The 15,204-nt window shown below is 38.3% G+C and overlaps 1 protein-coding gene across 1 annotated transcript in view; it reads right to left on the bottom strand.

Annotated features, from left to right (window-relative positions):
- The window catches only part of Slc13a1 (solute carrier family 13 member 1), a 67,402-nt gene extending 56,639 nt beyond the window's left edge, over positions 1-10,763 (bottom strand). The window contains exons 1-2 of the mRNA XM_008828889.2: positions 10,738-10,763; positions 9,645-9,813 (exon numbers count right to left, since the gene is read on the bottom strand). Of these exons, the coding sequence (XP_008827111.1) occupies positions 9,645-9,813; positions 10,738-10,763 (195 nt within the window). The remainder of the gene's footprint in view (positions 1-9,644; positions 9,814-10,737) is intronic.
- Between the last annotated feature and the right edge of the window lie 4,441 nt (positions 10,764-15,204).

Raw genomic sequence — 15,204 nt, 5'->3', positions numbered from 1 at the left:
GGCTCCCATAGAAGCAGATGGAATGGTAGTCAGTAGAGGTTAGAAAGGGTAGTGGGGAGAAGGGCAGTTGAAGGATACCAAGCTCTATTATATTAGTGAAGTTAAATATTCTGAAACACAATACAATAGGCTAGTTGTAGTTCACAATGATTAAGAATTTTTAAAAAGAACGAGAAGAGAAGTCAGAGTTTTCCAACACAAGCAAATAAACACTTCAGAGCTAGAAATGGTAATCGTCCTGCAATAGGCTAGTTGTAGTTCACAATGATTAAGAATTTTTAAAAAGAACGAGAAGAGAAGTCAGAGTTTTCCAACACAAGCAAATAAACACTTCAGAGCTAGAAATGGTAATCGTCCTGATTGGATCATTATGCTTTGCATGCATGTACTGAATTACCATAAAGCTGTACAGTTATCATTAAAGAACGAGAAGAGAAGCCAGAGTTTTCCAACACAAGCAAATAAACACTTCAGAGCTAGAAATGGTAATTGTCCTGATTGGATCATTATGCTTTGCATGCATGTACTGAATTACCATAAAGCTGTACAGTTATCATATCTCAATGGAAACAAAAAGCAGGAAATGTCTGATAGGTTCTTCTCTCTTTGTCCTTCAATCATGAGCTGTCCAGAATTTCTAAATAGTCCCTGCTCTCTTTTTGAGCCTGTTTCTTTGTAGCATACCACAAATGTAAATACTCTTTACTTAGCTGCCTGGTACCTGTCTGGTACATGCTTTATGAAAAAGGAACTTGATATTTTCAATCATCCTATGTCTGGACATAGCATAGGAGTAAATAATATTAAATAAATTAGGGAGGAATTGAGGGAAACAAAACGTGGCCTCTGACTTCCGACCTTCTAAATGTGTGTATTTTGTCTCGAGCAATATTTAAATTTATTGGTATTCTAGTGTTTCTAGACTTGTGAATTGTTTTTCTTTTTTGTAGCTCCCTCCCTGCTCTTTGAAGTTTTTTTTGATCTACAGAATGTTTTTACTCTCTCCTCATAATTGCCAACACTCAGGAAGGTTCCATGTACAGTCTTTTTGGTTTATATATCCAATGGCAATTACTAAAGATTGAGTTCCTATCTCTGTGTAACATTCAATACACGTTGGATGAATAGCGAGTATGGCAGTATTGTCTTGAAATCTAGACAGTAAGTTTTCTAAGCTTCAGAATGCACATCCAACAGACATTTCTAGTTCAACTTTCCATGAATACCTAAAAGCTCAAAATATTCAAAATGGCACTCTCACCTTCTCACTCCAAACCTTCAAACATTTCTTTACCCTTGTACCCATTTTCATGAAGAATAAAACTTCCATCTGTTTTGTTACCTAAGCAAGAAACTTCCAAGTCCTCTAATTCCTTCTCCACTTACATGTATTTCCTGTTCTATCAGGTCCTCAGCATTTTTTTCCTAACTCACCCCATGTCCTGTGACTGACCATCTTACACTCCTTCACTCCAGGTTAATCCCATAGTTTCTGAGACTGAATCCAATATCCTCCATATGTCATAACAGACCCATCAAAATCCAGGCTCATTTCATTTGTCCAGCTCAATCCTTTGTCATTCCACCCAATGATTTTCTACATGTTGTTCCCAAATGTAAAAGAAGTTTAATGTTTGCTTCCAGTTTAAGCTAGCATTGTTTGCCTTCTTTGGATACTCCTAATTTTCCTTCATGGATTAGGACAGATATTAATTCTCCTAAGATTCCTTCCCTGAAACCCTAAACTGGGCAGGATGGTGTTTCTCCACTTATGACATATTGTAGTGTATGTATGAGCATGTGCTCATTTCTTCATTTAATCACCCTGTCTTTAGACTAGATCTTGTTGAAGACAGGGTGAGTTTTACTGATCATGAAGTTATAGACTCAGCACATGCAGAACACGTAAAATCTGCATTCAATAGGTTTTTGGTTACTAAGTCCCTAGGGTCAAGAAATGTACAGGTTATTAAATGAGAAAAAAACAAGTTATCATGGAAAGCAAGAAAGTGTGATAAGTACATGTAACATGCTTCTCTAAGGCATACTTTTCAAAGAGAAAGTGGAATAAGTTACCACTTTTTCCTAGAAAACTGGAAATCTTCCTATAAGACCTGATAGTCAAGTTGAGTTTTGAAAGATATTGTTATCTCTTTCTTGTTTTGTTCATAGAAATAAGCCCCATTGGTTGCTATGGTTATGTTGGTGTTTCTCTGAAATGTATATGTTGGAGCAAGCTATGAACTTGACACTAGCTCTACTCTCCTATAAATGAGGCTAGAGGGGCTGGAGAGATGGCTACATGGTAAAGAGCTCTGACTGCTCTTGCAGAGAACCTGGCTTTGGTTCCTAGCACCCACATGGCAGCTAACAACCATCTGTAACTCCAGTTCCAGAGGATCTGATGGCATCTTCAGACCTCCATGGGCACTGCACTGCATGACACAGGTACACTTATATACGTGGAGGCAAATGCTCATATACATAAAATAAAAATAAAGAAATCATTTTTAAAAAAATAAATGAGGTTAGAGGGCACCTCCTTACCCATTTCACCATGAGTGAAACAACAAAGTAACAAATCTACTGATATTTAAAATTTTTATTTTATTTGTGTATGTGCATGTGTGAACGTGTGTGCGAACATGTCTGTGTGTGAGTTCAGAAGCCAGAAAAGGATGTTGGATCCCCTAGGGCTAGATTTACAGGTGGTTATGAACTGCTCAAGATGGATGCTGGGCACCTAACTCTGGTCCTCTGAAAGAACAGCAGTGCTCTTTACCACTGAGTGATCTGTCCATCCCCTCTTCTGGTATTTTGATCTTATACTTTTTAGCCTTCAGATAATGAGCTTGAGAGAATTTTGTTATTTTGTTTTAGCAGCTTGAATGAACAAAGACACCGACCTTGTTCTATCAGTACTGTAAGAATTAAATAATAAATAAATAAATAAATAAATAAATAAATAAATAAATAAATGCAGAATTATTTTTTAAAAGGCAAAGAGACTCTTAGAGCAAGCCATGACTGGAGTGCCCTCATATCCATGGTTTAATTTTTTGTGGCTTCAGTTAGCCAGTTACCTGCAGTATGAAAATAGCAAACGGAAATTTTCAGATATAAAGTATTCATAAATTTAAAATTATACGCTACTCAGAATCACATCATGAAATTCCATATTGTCCTGGCTTCATTCAGCCCAGAATGTCAATCACCCTTTTGTCCAGTGTATCCATGTTGTACACACTACCTGCAAATTAGTAATTTGCAGCCTTCTTGCTTATCAGACTCAATGTTGTTATATCACAGCATTTATATTAAGTAGTTATTATTTTATTTAATAATGACTCCTAAGCAAAAAAGACAACATGCCATAAAATAAGGAAGGGCAGATTAATGCTGCAACTATATGGCAGCACTGCAGATTGTACAGGAAAAAATCATTCTCCATGTGAGCTTCAGTACTGTTGACAGTTTTAGGCAGTAACTGGGAATCTTGGAATAGATCCCCTGAGGATAAAGGGTAGCTACTGTATAAGTAAGTGATTAAGCACAAGACTATGAAATGCTCTTGCTGTAACCTATTTAGACTATACACGGACTGTCATACTTTTAAAAAAAGAGAGAGAGAGAGTACACAATCTAGATTTTGTGAGCTACATAGTCTCTGTCAAAATTACTCAACTCTCGATGACATGCAAGAACCAAAGGCAACATATAAATAATGACCAATGCTGTACTGCAATAAAACTTTAGTTTGGAAATCAGCACCAAAGTGGATTTGTCCTCAGGCCCAGAGTCTACTAATCCTTTGCAAACAAATTATGGCCTGCAATCTAAACAAATTTAGGGATTAAACATAAGGAACAAGGTCCATATTTTCTGTTTGCTATTAAATATTCTTCACTGTCTAGTTTTTCATAAGAATCAGTATATTTGAGGAAGAATATTGTTAATAAGCTAATTGTTCAGGAGATAACAGGAGAGACACCTGTTGTGAGCTGGAAATGTAGTCCATTTGGTAGAATGCTTGCTTAACATGCACAAAGCCCTGAGATTGATTCTTAGCATCATATAAACTAGAGCACAGTACATGACTAGAACCCTAGTACTTGAACTCAGAAAGTAGAAGACGGAGAATCAGAAGTTCAGGGTCATTCTTGGCTACATAGAGAGTTTGTAGCCTGGAATGCATGAAATTCTGTCTAAAAAAAGAGGCGGAGGCACTGTTGATTTATAAATGACACTGACACCCAAAATTATTCGGGGGGAATGATATGTCAACTAAAATTCATGGGATTTAAAATCTATTTGCTATTTCTGCCCCCAAATGGGATTTCTTCTAAAAATACGGAATTTTGCAATCAGAACACCTGGGTTCCCTCTTAGCTATATAATTTATCAGTTTATCAATCTTTACACAAATCAATAAGAGGTCAATAACATGGTTCCTCACATTTTTTGTGTGTGTGAATAAATAAGAGTGTTTCTTAAAGCATGTCTCGTTAGGTAAAATTAATAAAATTAGAGAGTTCATTGATAAATATTTAAGTTTCTGTGCTGGATAGCTTTAGTTGTCAACTTCACACACCTGTGTAGAGGGAGTCTAGTTGGGGAATTTCCTCCATTGGACTGGCCTATGGCCATGTCTGTGGGGTATTTTCTTGATTTTTGAGTAATGTAAGAGGGCCAGCCTACTGTGAGCAGCGCCACCCCTGGGCAGGTTGTTCAGTGTTGTATAAGAAAGCAGGCTGAGCATGGACCAGAGGAGCAGCATTCTGCCTGTGCTTCAGCTCCTGCCTTCAGGTTTCTGCCTTGAGTTTCTACCTTTGGTTCCTGCAGTGATGAACTGTGACCCAGGAGATGTAAGCTAAATAAACTCTTTCCTCCCAAGTTGGTATTGGTCAGAGTGTTTTGTCATAGCAATTGAAGGCAAAGTAGAACAACTGCTTTGTTAAATGTAATCATCAAATTTCTAGTCTTCATATTAACTGACTTAGAAAGAGATTTGACTGCCTGGTTATTGTTCCATCCTTAAAGTTTTGCTTCACTTGAATCTTAGGATTCTACACTTTCCTGGATCCTAGGACCCCACACCTTCCTGGATCCTAGGATCCCACACCTTCCTGGTTTTCCTCCTATACCAACAACCTTTTCCTCTTAGTCTCCTTGCTTAGTACTTTCTCTTCTCATTAATCCATTTATTTTGTTTGAAACTGGGTTTCTTTATGCTTCCTAGGGTGGCCTTGTACTCACACTGTTCTCAAACTTGCCTCCAGAGTGTTGAAGTTACAAGTCTGAGCTACCTCACCCAACCTAACTTCTGAAGGCTGCAGCATCCAGGGCTCCACTTTGAGTTTCTGCTTTCACTTACTTCTTGAAGTAATCTGAAGTCACAGGCTTAAAATACCAGCTATATATGCTGATGACTGTAAGATCTAATAACTCCAGATAAGACAACCCACAAAAACAATGAGCTGTTCAGCTGTATCCACTTGCACATGCAACATCTTCACTAGATGCTCATAGACATTTCATATGTACACATTCAGCACTGAACACCAAGCATTGGCCCTTCTTCTACAGTAACCCTGCTTTATATATGATGTTTTCAATTTTATGCATTATAACTCCACACTTTCTACTTCGCAGGTTAAAATTCTAGGAAGAATCTTTGAATCTTCTTTTAATCTTATGCTATAACCAATAACTCAAGGAAATTAGTTGGCTTTTCTTCCAAAATGTATTAATAGTATAGCCAATGCTGCACACTGCTTCTATTTTGAATCACCATGGTCTCTCACCAAGTTTGCAATAACCTACCCATCTCCTTTCTGCTTTGTTTCTCAATATAGCAGCTCAAATTAGTCTTTGGAAAATCATAGCTTAATCATGTCACTTTTCTGTCAAATTTCTCCATTAAGTTTCTATTTCCTCAAATGGTAAAACCTTATGATGATCTTTGGCATGGCCCCCACCCTCCTTATATTACCTCCCCAACATTATCTTCAGTCAATTGCCTGTTCACTCCCTTACTCTAGTCATACTGTAGGTACTGACCTGGTATAAGGCCTTTGCAGTGGATATTTCCCCCTTTAATAGTGGGCATCCCCCAATTCTCAAATGGTTAACTTCCTCATCTCTGGTAAATCATTGTTACGGTAAATAGGTTGGTCTACCCTGATTGCCAACTCTTATCATAGTCTCTTATGGAACCTTGTAGCTCACCAGTTATGTAGACTGGCTTGTCAGCAAGCACCTGGGATGCTCCTGTCTCCTGCCTCCCCAGCACTGGAATTTCAGGCTCATATTGTCATTGTCATGCCTGTCTTTTAATGTGGGTGCTGGGGATCTGAACTCATAACCTTATGCTCACATAACTAGTACTTTAAATGCTGAGTTATGTCTCCAGGTCCCACCAATTACATTTCTGACAAACTATTCATCTCATCTATTTATCAGATATACTGTTTACTGTCTCCATATCCCTAAATGATAGGGAATTTTTGTCTGTTTTTTTCATAAATATTTTCACAAGTGTTTGCTTATCAGTGTTTTTCCAAGTGTGACAGGACCTGTCGCATAAATATTTATTGAATGACTGAGTCAATATGTAGGCAGTATCTATGTATCCACAGATGCCTTTTTCTCATATATATTTTCAACAATAGAATATCAATACCTACTATGGACGATCGAATTGGTCCTGCTCTAAATATTTAACATTTTAGATTTAATTCAACAGATTTGAAAAACTTGAATACTTGCTGACATTTTCCAAGTACATATGTGCACAGTAAGATTTAGATATTCAGCATTGGCTTTAGAAATAATAAAGTTAAAACTATGGCACCTGACAGGTGTTTAGGGTCTCTACTTATAAGAAGACATTAAGCTACTCAGTGAAACATTTGAAATTTTAAAGTGCTGCCAAAGGGCACAATGAAAGGTTAATAATATTCTCAAAATTGGATATGAAAATTCATGATGTCGCATCATTGCTTCACACATATTATTTGATTGTTACATGACTTAATGTCCCACTTACAGATGACAACAAAGGAGTGATTAGGTGACATAGACATAAGGGTCATATACATAATTAGGGTAAAGAGCAACTACTGAGCTCGGATCTTCTGACTAAATCTATAACCCTGTCCATAACACCCCTGTAGCTTTGGGTTTTTATAAGTTAAAGGTCAGTTGTCCTGTCTAGAAAAAGGATCACAAGTCTTAAGAACAGCCATCTCTACTATAAGTCTCAAGTTCTTAGGTTTCCTCTAAGCTCCAGTTCATCTTACTAGGTGAAGAAATTCGAAAGACTGAAATACCGAACCGGAATGGAGATGGTGGGCTCTTGACCTTCCCAGCGATCCAAATGTTTCTGAAGTGATCTATTTTTGTCAATCTACAATTATATCAGCCAACATTTACTGAGTGCTTACTTTGTAAGCACTTACATTTGCCAATTGTGATGGGTACTACTGACAATCAATTTAAGATCTAGAATCCTCTGGGATACCAGCCTCTGGAGATGCCACTGAGGGATTATCTAGATTGCATAGATTAGATTAGCCTCTCTGTGCATGCCTGAGAGGGATTATCTAGATTAGGTAGAGGTGGGAAGACCTGCGCATTAAGGGCAACATCATTCTGTGGACTGCAGTCTTGGACTGAATAAAAAGGAGGAAGCAAGCTGAGGACCAGCATTCCTCTCTGCTTCTCAACTACAGATGCAGTGTGACCAGCTGCCTGAAGAGCCTGCCAGGTGCTCTTCCCTACCATATGCCAAAATCAACGTTCCTTTCTCAAGTTGCTTTTGTCAGGGTATTTTGTAACTAATGTACAAATTAACTAATTAATGTAACTATTAATGTAACAAATTAATGTAACTAATACATTAAATTTTTTAAGTATTGTTGACAAACTAACTGTTCTTAGTGGAGAAAAAGAGATGGTGTTAGTGACAGAGTTGGAGGTGGTAGGTGTGAGGAAAGGAGTTGAAGTCTCGAAGTTATAAAGACTGGAGGTGGGGATTAATTTTAAAATCTAATCAATGCTATATCCAAAAGGAAGATAAAGTTTATTTGCAGAACAGATATTAAGTAAAAGTTGTTTGGATGGATGTAACTGAATGTCAGAACTGAATGTCAGACTTGCAGGAGAATTTCTTGAACGTTAAAAGTCAACTTTTTTGAGCTACTAAAGACCTATAACCCAGAAAGCCTTCAAACATGGACTATCACATTCATAGGCCATAACAGGGAGATGATATCTGTCCCAGGTGAGAGTTGTCCCAGAAGAAATTCTGTGTCAGAGTCCAGGGCTGTTGATTCTGTCACTTTGAGAGATAAAAGATTCCTGGGCAGGTACGGCTAGTCACAGAGGTTCAACCACTCTTGGCACCAACAGATTTTTCTGTCTCTGAAAAAGGTAGCCTGTTGGATCATTTAAGAAATACAGGATTTTCAGGCTGGAGAGATGGCTCAGTTGTTAAGAGCACTGACTGCTTTTGCAGAGGATCTGGGTTTGATTCCCAGCACCCACATGGCGGCTATGAACCATCCTTAACTCCAGTTCCAGGGGATCTGATACCCTCTTCTGGACTCTATGGGTTTTGCATGATATGGGTGCATTCACATATGATATTTTTAATATCAGGTTCCTTGGAAGCTGAGCCTTTTCTTGGGTGTAAGGAATTGAAGGCTAATCCTGGATACATTCTCTTCCAAATCAATCATAATTAGAAAGAGCAAAATCAAAGTTAGGAGGAAGATGGGAACATGGCATGAAAAGAAGGATCAGAAATACAAGAAGATCTGGGCTGCAGATGGGGAGTAACTGCCAGGAAATAACGTGGCGAAAACTCCTCCCATAGGAGGAAGTTTAATCCAGACTAGAAAGAAAAATCTCCATCCACAGGAAAGACACGCGTGCTTCAAGAGAGCAGTTCTAGGCCCAGGCAGAAGACAGAAGTCCAAAAATGATAAATTGCACTGACTGGCAACTTGAAATCTTTCCTGGGAAAGTTGTGAGTCTGGTTTAGGCAGTTGTCTGCTCACTGACTGGAGACTTCATGGAGATAGATATTCTGATTTCATGCTTTTAAGGGTACATTGAATCTATTTTGTCCTGTGATTGTATGATGGTAGGGCATAGCTCTCAGCATGAATAAACTCTTCTCAGCAAGCACAAAATAGAAATACACATGAAAGTTCATTTGGCTTCATTTTTTGAAATGGCAGGTTTCTGGAAAAGAAAACAGGAAAGCTTTTTCTTCATTAAAAGGAAAAATGTTTCAACACTGTCAGACCAAATTCTGATGAACAGTAAAAGCTTAGGCAGAGTGTGAATGTGTGGCCCCTTTTGTTGAGAGGAAGGCACTAAGCATAGAAGTCGGCAAGAGAAGATGGACACACATTTTCTCCTACAATACACGTGGCTCAAGAAGCTTCAACCTGTGTTTGTTCCTTGAAAGCAGACAACTACGTAGAAGCTCAGTGAGGGGGAACACCCAAAAGTTTGGGGGCACTTCTGAAGAAGCCTTATCACAGCATCACTGTTTCTTTTAAAAGCAACCTTTCTCAAAAGAAGTTACAGCACAAAATAAGCAATCCAATTCTGGCAGCATTTGAAGAACTTACCTGTGTAGAAGGCATGATCCCAAACATAGGAAACATTAAGCCAGGTAGCAGGGCCGTTATTGACAGGGGCAAAGCTTCTGTGATCCAGAGTATGGCAACCACAAAGAGCACATAGGCACATTCGGCTTCCTGTAGGGGGCAAAGGCATGAAACGAGGTGAAAAACAAGCCTGTAGAAATGAGCTTTTAAATCATGGCCACGTTTGCTGAATAGAATTGAGACCGAGGCAGGGAGGGAGAGGAGACAGAGAAACAGAGGCAGAGGCAGGAGGGAGGGAAGGAGGTGGGGGCTAAGAAAAATCCCTACATCAAATCGTCATTTTTCAGGGTTCCAAGAGCCAAGTTAGTGAACATGAAAAAACGGAAACCTGAAAATTGCCACCTACTTTCTTTCTTGTTTCCTTCCAAACAGAACACCGTCTAAGCCATTTTCTGTGCTCGTATTAGTGTCCATGGATGTTTGTATTCGCTCTCCTTTGGCCTCTCAAATGAACTCTGAGTACTGTGCAAATGCAAAAAACGGGCTAGCTACAGACAATGCGGCCCCTGTCTTTCTGTTGTACTCTACCGTCTTTATTTAATTGCACTTGCTTGAGTGGAACCTGCCTCCCTTATTTTCTAACAAAAAGTGGGAAATCAAGCTAGAGGAAAACTTTCCCTGTACTTTCTCTCAAAGGGAAAATGGTGATAGGTGGCAAGATTGAACTGGAATCCAGCTCTAAGTGGCAAAGACCTAGGTGGACGAAATGTCTGCCTTGCTTTTTAAGGAAAGTATAGGAGACATAGGGAGGCTCAAAGGGAATGTGACTCTTTATAGAATCTGTTACTTTGCTTGGTGTAAAGCCATAGGCTTCTGTTTTAAGGCACCGATAAATAGTGGTTAAATTTATAACCACAAGTGATTTGTTTAATTTTGATGTGAAACCACCTGACATGTACGAAGTAGTCAATAAATGTCATCACATACTATTTTGCTTCTTCTTCTTGTCCTCAAACAATTTACTGTCTGAAAATTCTGAGTCACATCTGAAAGTTTACCAGAACTGCAGTCAAGGTTTGATGAAGTCTTTTCTTCAAGGTTGTGCAATACATACCTTTCCTCCCTGTGATTCACCTGCATCGCATCAGGCCCAATCCTCTGTGCTGCACATTCACTCCCCCAGCATCCTCACTCTTTCAGTGGATTTCTAAGAGATTCTTAATAAGCCCAGACTCTGTCATAACTTTATTGTGTTATATTTTAAAGGAAAAAGAATAAAGGTGTTTTGATGTTGACAGTTTTTACAGAGTCTGCCTCTATGGTCTTGACAAACAATAAAACAGCAAAGCAAAACTGAACCTTGACTGAATCCTTTTAAACTGCTTTAGAGAGAATCCGTGGGTACTAGTTTAAGAAGATGTCAGTGCAGAAGAAAGGCTGCGCATGGCCCCCCAGTTTTCCCTTACAATTGTGCTTTCTGCCATACTTGCAAGAGCTAGTTTTCAAAGATAACATGGACCCTGTTAAAACATGGTTCCTTGTTCCACTAACCAGTCTCCTGGTCCTATTTACTGTCTTCACTCTGTGAAGGCCTCATGTCTTCCCTCCTCCCTCCCTCCAACTCTCACAATAGGCAAATCTGTTCCAAGACCAGATTGTTTTTCCAAAATGCAATTGAACTTTGTTATTCTCTTTCATAAAGCCAGATTAAGGGGTTGGTCACTGATACAACTCTCTGGGAACACCAATCTATAATGGTTTGCATCAGAAGATTAAAAGGAAAGACAAGAGGCTGTCTAATTCTGGTCACCAACCTGTAATCTCTGCCATAGAGTTTAAATCTCATGTCAAAGTCCCAATTTTCTCAAATAGAGCAGTTTTGGTGACAGAATAACAAACAAAATTTCCAATTATTGAATGATTGCCTTTTCTGGAAGACTGTCATATTTTAACTAATGTAGCTGTGGTTTAAAACAACCAAGAGCCAGTGACTTTCAGTTGTGTTTTTTTGGATAATTTGATACTGTCATTTTGTATTTAATCTTCTTTATAATCAGACTCAGCTCAATATGTCTTGACATCTACTCTCTCTTTGTAAGGAATCTTCTTGAGCCAGACATGGTGGCACACACTCTTAATCCCAGTAATGGAGAAGCTGAGGCAGGAGAATTGTCATGTGTTTAAAACCAACCTGGCTTACATAGTGAGTACCAGGCCAGCCAGAGATATACAGCAAGACTCCATCAAAAAATGTCTTCTTTTTACACAGTTTGATACCACTTTGTATCTTTAGTAAACTCTAATTCAGAACATTTAGGCAGGTTATCATCAGAAACCCTTAGGATCCCCTTAAGTGATAGTCTTGCCTGCTTCTGCTCATATTCTGGATGAGTAGCTAAAAGTTCAACAAATAAATTCAATTTGTTCGACTCATAAAGATTTGTTTCTGTGTATGTGTTTTTAATTTCATCCAGGATTTATAAACCTGTTGATTTCATATTAGAATATAGTGAATTTCTGGCTTTCCTTTAAAAACTGAGAGATTTGGTAACTTTGGTCTTATACCGTGGCAACAGTTCTCCAGATTCAAGCACTCTTCTTACCTTACCAGCTTTTGCCAGCATTTGAGTAAAATCTCTAATAAGAAATTTGCTGCCTACATGTTCTGACAATCCTACCTTACTTCGCTATTCCTAGGTTAACACTTTTGGCTCATTGGCTTTCTCTGCAGATATCCTACATGGCTCATGGACAGGACCATTGGGAGAATCTAGAAAATGTAGGATGCCAGGCCCATCCCTAGACATGCTGAATCAAGAGCAACATTTTCGAGGTACTCGAGTGATTCTTGTTTAGGGTAAAGAAGGTGAAGATCTGGGCTACCTGCTCACTGGGTCTTTTCCAATCATCTTTAACTCTTGGTCTATAATCCTGCTAGTCTCCTTCTGCCAAACAAATCCCTGGATTTACTTGGAAGCTTGTTCTTCTTATAAAGTACAGTTCAACTATGTCTTATCTATGTAGTTTCCACCAAACACACTTATACATTTTATATTTTGTGTGTAATACAGGTGATTATAATTGCACCATATCTCCATTATCTTTATTAGCTAACTTGCCATAATTTGTAGGAATCACCCCATTTTTCCATTCCTGAAGGAAACTGAAGTTCTAGAAAAGAAGAAAAACAGAGTTACCCTTGTCAGGCAAGAGAGAGGGCATTGTTTTTTGTCCATCTGAACCCCACCCTCCAAAGTCTGGTAGAAGTTAGTGATGCATTTGATATTAGTAAAATAACTGCAGCCAGGGCAAGCATACATTTTAATCAAATTCTGTTCTGGAGGTACAAAAGTGCTCTAGTATTATAAATTCTTGAACAGAAAGACAGAAAGCAGAGTAACATCTGTTTTTATCTTGTTTATATATTATGAAAGAAAATAAATGAAAAAAGAAGTATTTGGAATTATGACCATGGCAGATGTTTTTACAGAACATTTTAAAATCTATGATGCCTTTCAAAAATACCACATATGAAACAAGCAGAAAAGAACATGAAGAAAAAGTGAGAGGAGAGTGGGGGGAGGGAGAAAAAGCCTCAGGAACTTCCATAAAATAAAATGTCAGATGTATGTTCAAAAGTCTCCATATTCCTCAATTTTTCCAAAACTTATGTCAAGAATTTCAGAAAACAAACACTCTGGCAGGCAAAGGGGACTGTTTAGAATACAGACATCATGCATTCCATTAGATTGGCTAGGGAGGTATAATGTCCCTTAACAGAGGCTGCCTGTATTGTGTGCCTGGTGCCTCCCCAGCCCACTCATGGTGGTCTCCACCTTTCCAACTGCAAGGAGTATCTCTTATACTACTTGACTGATGAAGGTGTTATGGGCAGATGCTGTTCCTTTATATTAAAAATGTCCAGGTATTGAAAGCTTTGAGCAGTCTTTTGGTCTCCACCTTTCCAACTGCAAGGAGTATCTCTTATACTACTTGACTGATAAAGGTGTTATGGGCAGATGCTGTTCCTTTATATTAAAAATTTCAAGGTATTGAAATCTTTGAGCAGTCTTTTAAAAGAGCCTTCAAAATTATAAAATATTTAGAACAGATAGAAAACAAGATAACAGATATTTGCTTATCATATTGAGCAAATGTGGACATTTTTTCACATTTGCTTGAAAAAACAATTTAAGATAAAACATTTCTGTTAAAAATGAACACAAGCCACCTCCTCATGTCCTTTTCTGTATCCTTCCCCTAAATTAACCACTGTCTAGTATGTGGTTTATATCTTTCCACCTATGTTTTTGCAGTCTTGCCAGATGTAGACATTAATATTTTAATAAATATGTTTTATTTCTTTTCTTTTGTGTGTGGTGTATGCATGTGTGCACGTGTGTTTGTGGGGGGGGGTGCACTTACCCATGTGCTGAATATGGAGACCAAAGGCTGTCACTGGAACTCAATCATGCCTTTTCTTTATTTTTGAACAGGGATTCTCACTGAACCCAGAGCTTGCTATTTGAGCTAGACTGCCTGACCAAGGAGACCCCAATATTCTTCTTTTTCTGCCGCCAAGCACTGGGGTTACAGGTGCATGCCACCACGACTGCCTTTTATGTAAGTATTGAGGATCCAAACTCAGATCCTCATGCTTATACAGTAAGCACCTCTGCAGCCCCAACAGTAGTTTTAAAGTTAAATAATGCTTCATTTGTGTATCATTTTGTAACTTTTTTCAGTCAATATTTTATGTTTCAAATGCACTTATACGTGTCATACATGTAAAAATCTTTTTAAATCCACTTTTGGTGAGTCTAGTGTTCCTGGTGAAGAATACATTAGCTTTTATTTGTCCAGGTTTCCATTCCTCCCCAATTTTTCAGTACTATAGGATTGTGAACATCTTTGTACCAAAGCGCTGCATGGACATAGGAATAGGATTTCCTAGACAAGAATGGAAAGCAAGGATGAAAGTTTCTTGGTAGAAGAACTTATTTAAACTGTATTCTTTCCACTTTCTAAAAACTATAGTTACACTATTTTACACTTGCACAATGATAATCTCATCCCCTTCCCTGTTTCTGCTTTTTCAAATTATTTCTTACAGCATTACCATTCTTAATCTCTGTGGCTTATATTTATATCACTCATATTTTTCTCAAACTTGCCTTAGGTATTACTCTAAAAATAAAAATTAGAATCACAATGTCATACTGGACCTTCTTATATGTCTGCCAATGGTCTACACACTGGTATATTATTCTGTTTTACATGGCTATAACGAAAGACTTGAGACTGTTTTATATACAGAAAAGAGCTCTATGTAGCCTACAGTTTTGAAGGCCCCAAGTCTACTTTGGCTCTCCTGAGGGTCTTGTAATTGCTGGTGTCACAATGAGGGACTGACATATAAGGCAGGGGAGGTCACATGTTCAGATAGAAAGCCAGAGACTAGGGAAGGAGCCATTTTGCTCTTTTTATAATAACCCATTCTCATGGGAACTCATGGGGTCTCATAAGAACTCTATTAGTCCTTTCAGATGGCTACCCTTGTAGTCATCTTCCACTAGTTCCC

This window comes from Nannospalax galili, unplaced genomic scaffold (genome assembly GCF_000622305.1).
Source record: "Nannospalax galili isolate Female #2095 unplaced genomic scaffold, S.galili_v1.0 scaffold413, whole genome shotgun sequence".
Classification (NCBI taxonomy): Eukaryota; Metazoa; Chordata; class Mammalia; order Rodentia; family Spalacidae; genus Nannospalax; species Nannospalax galili.
Note: the sequence above shows the minus strand (reverse complement) of the source record. Positions and strands in the feature narration are given on the sequence as shown.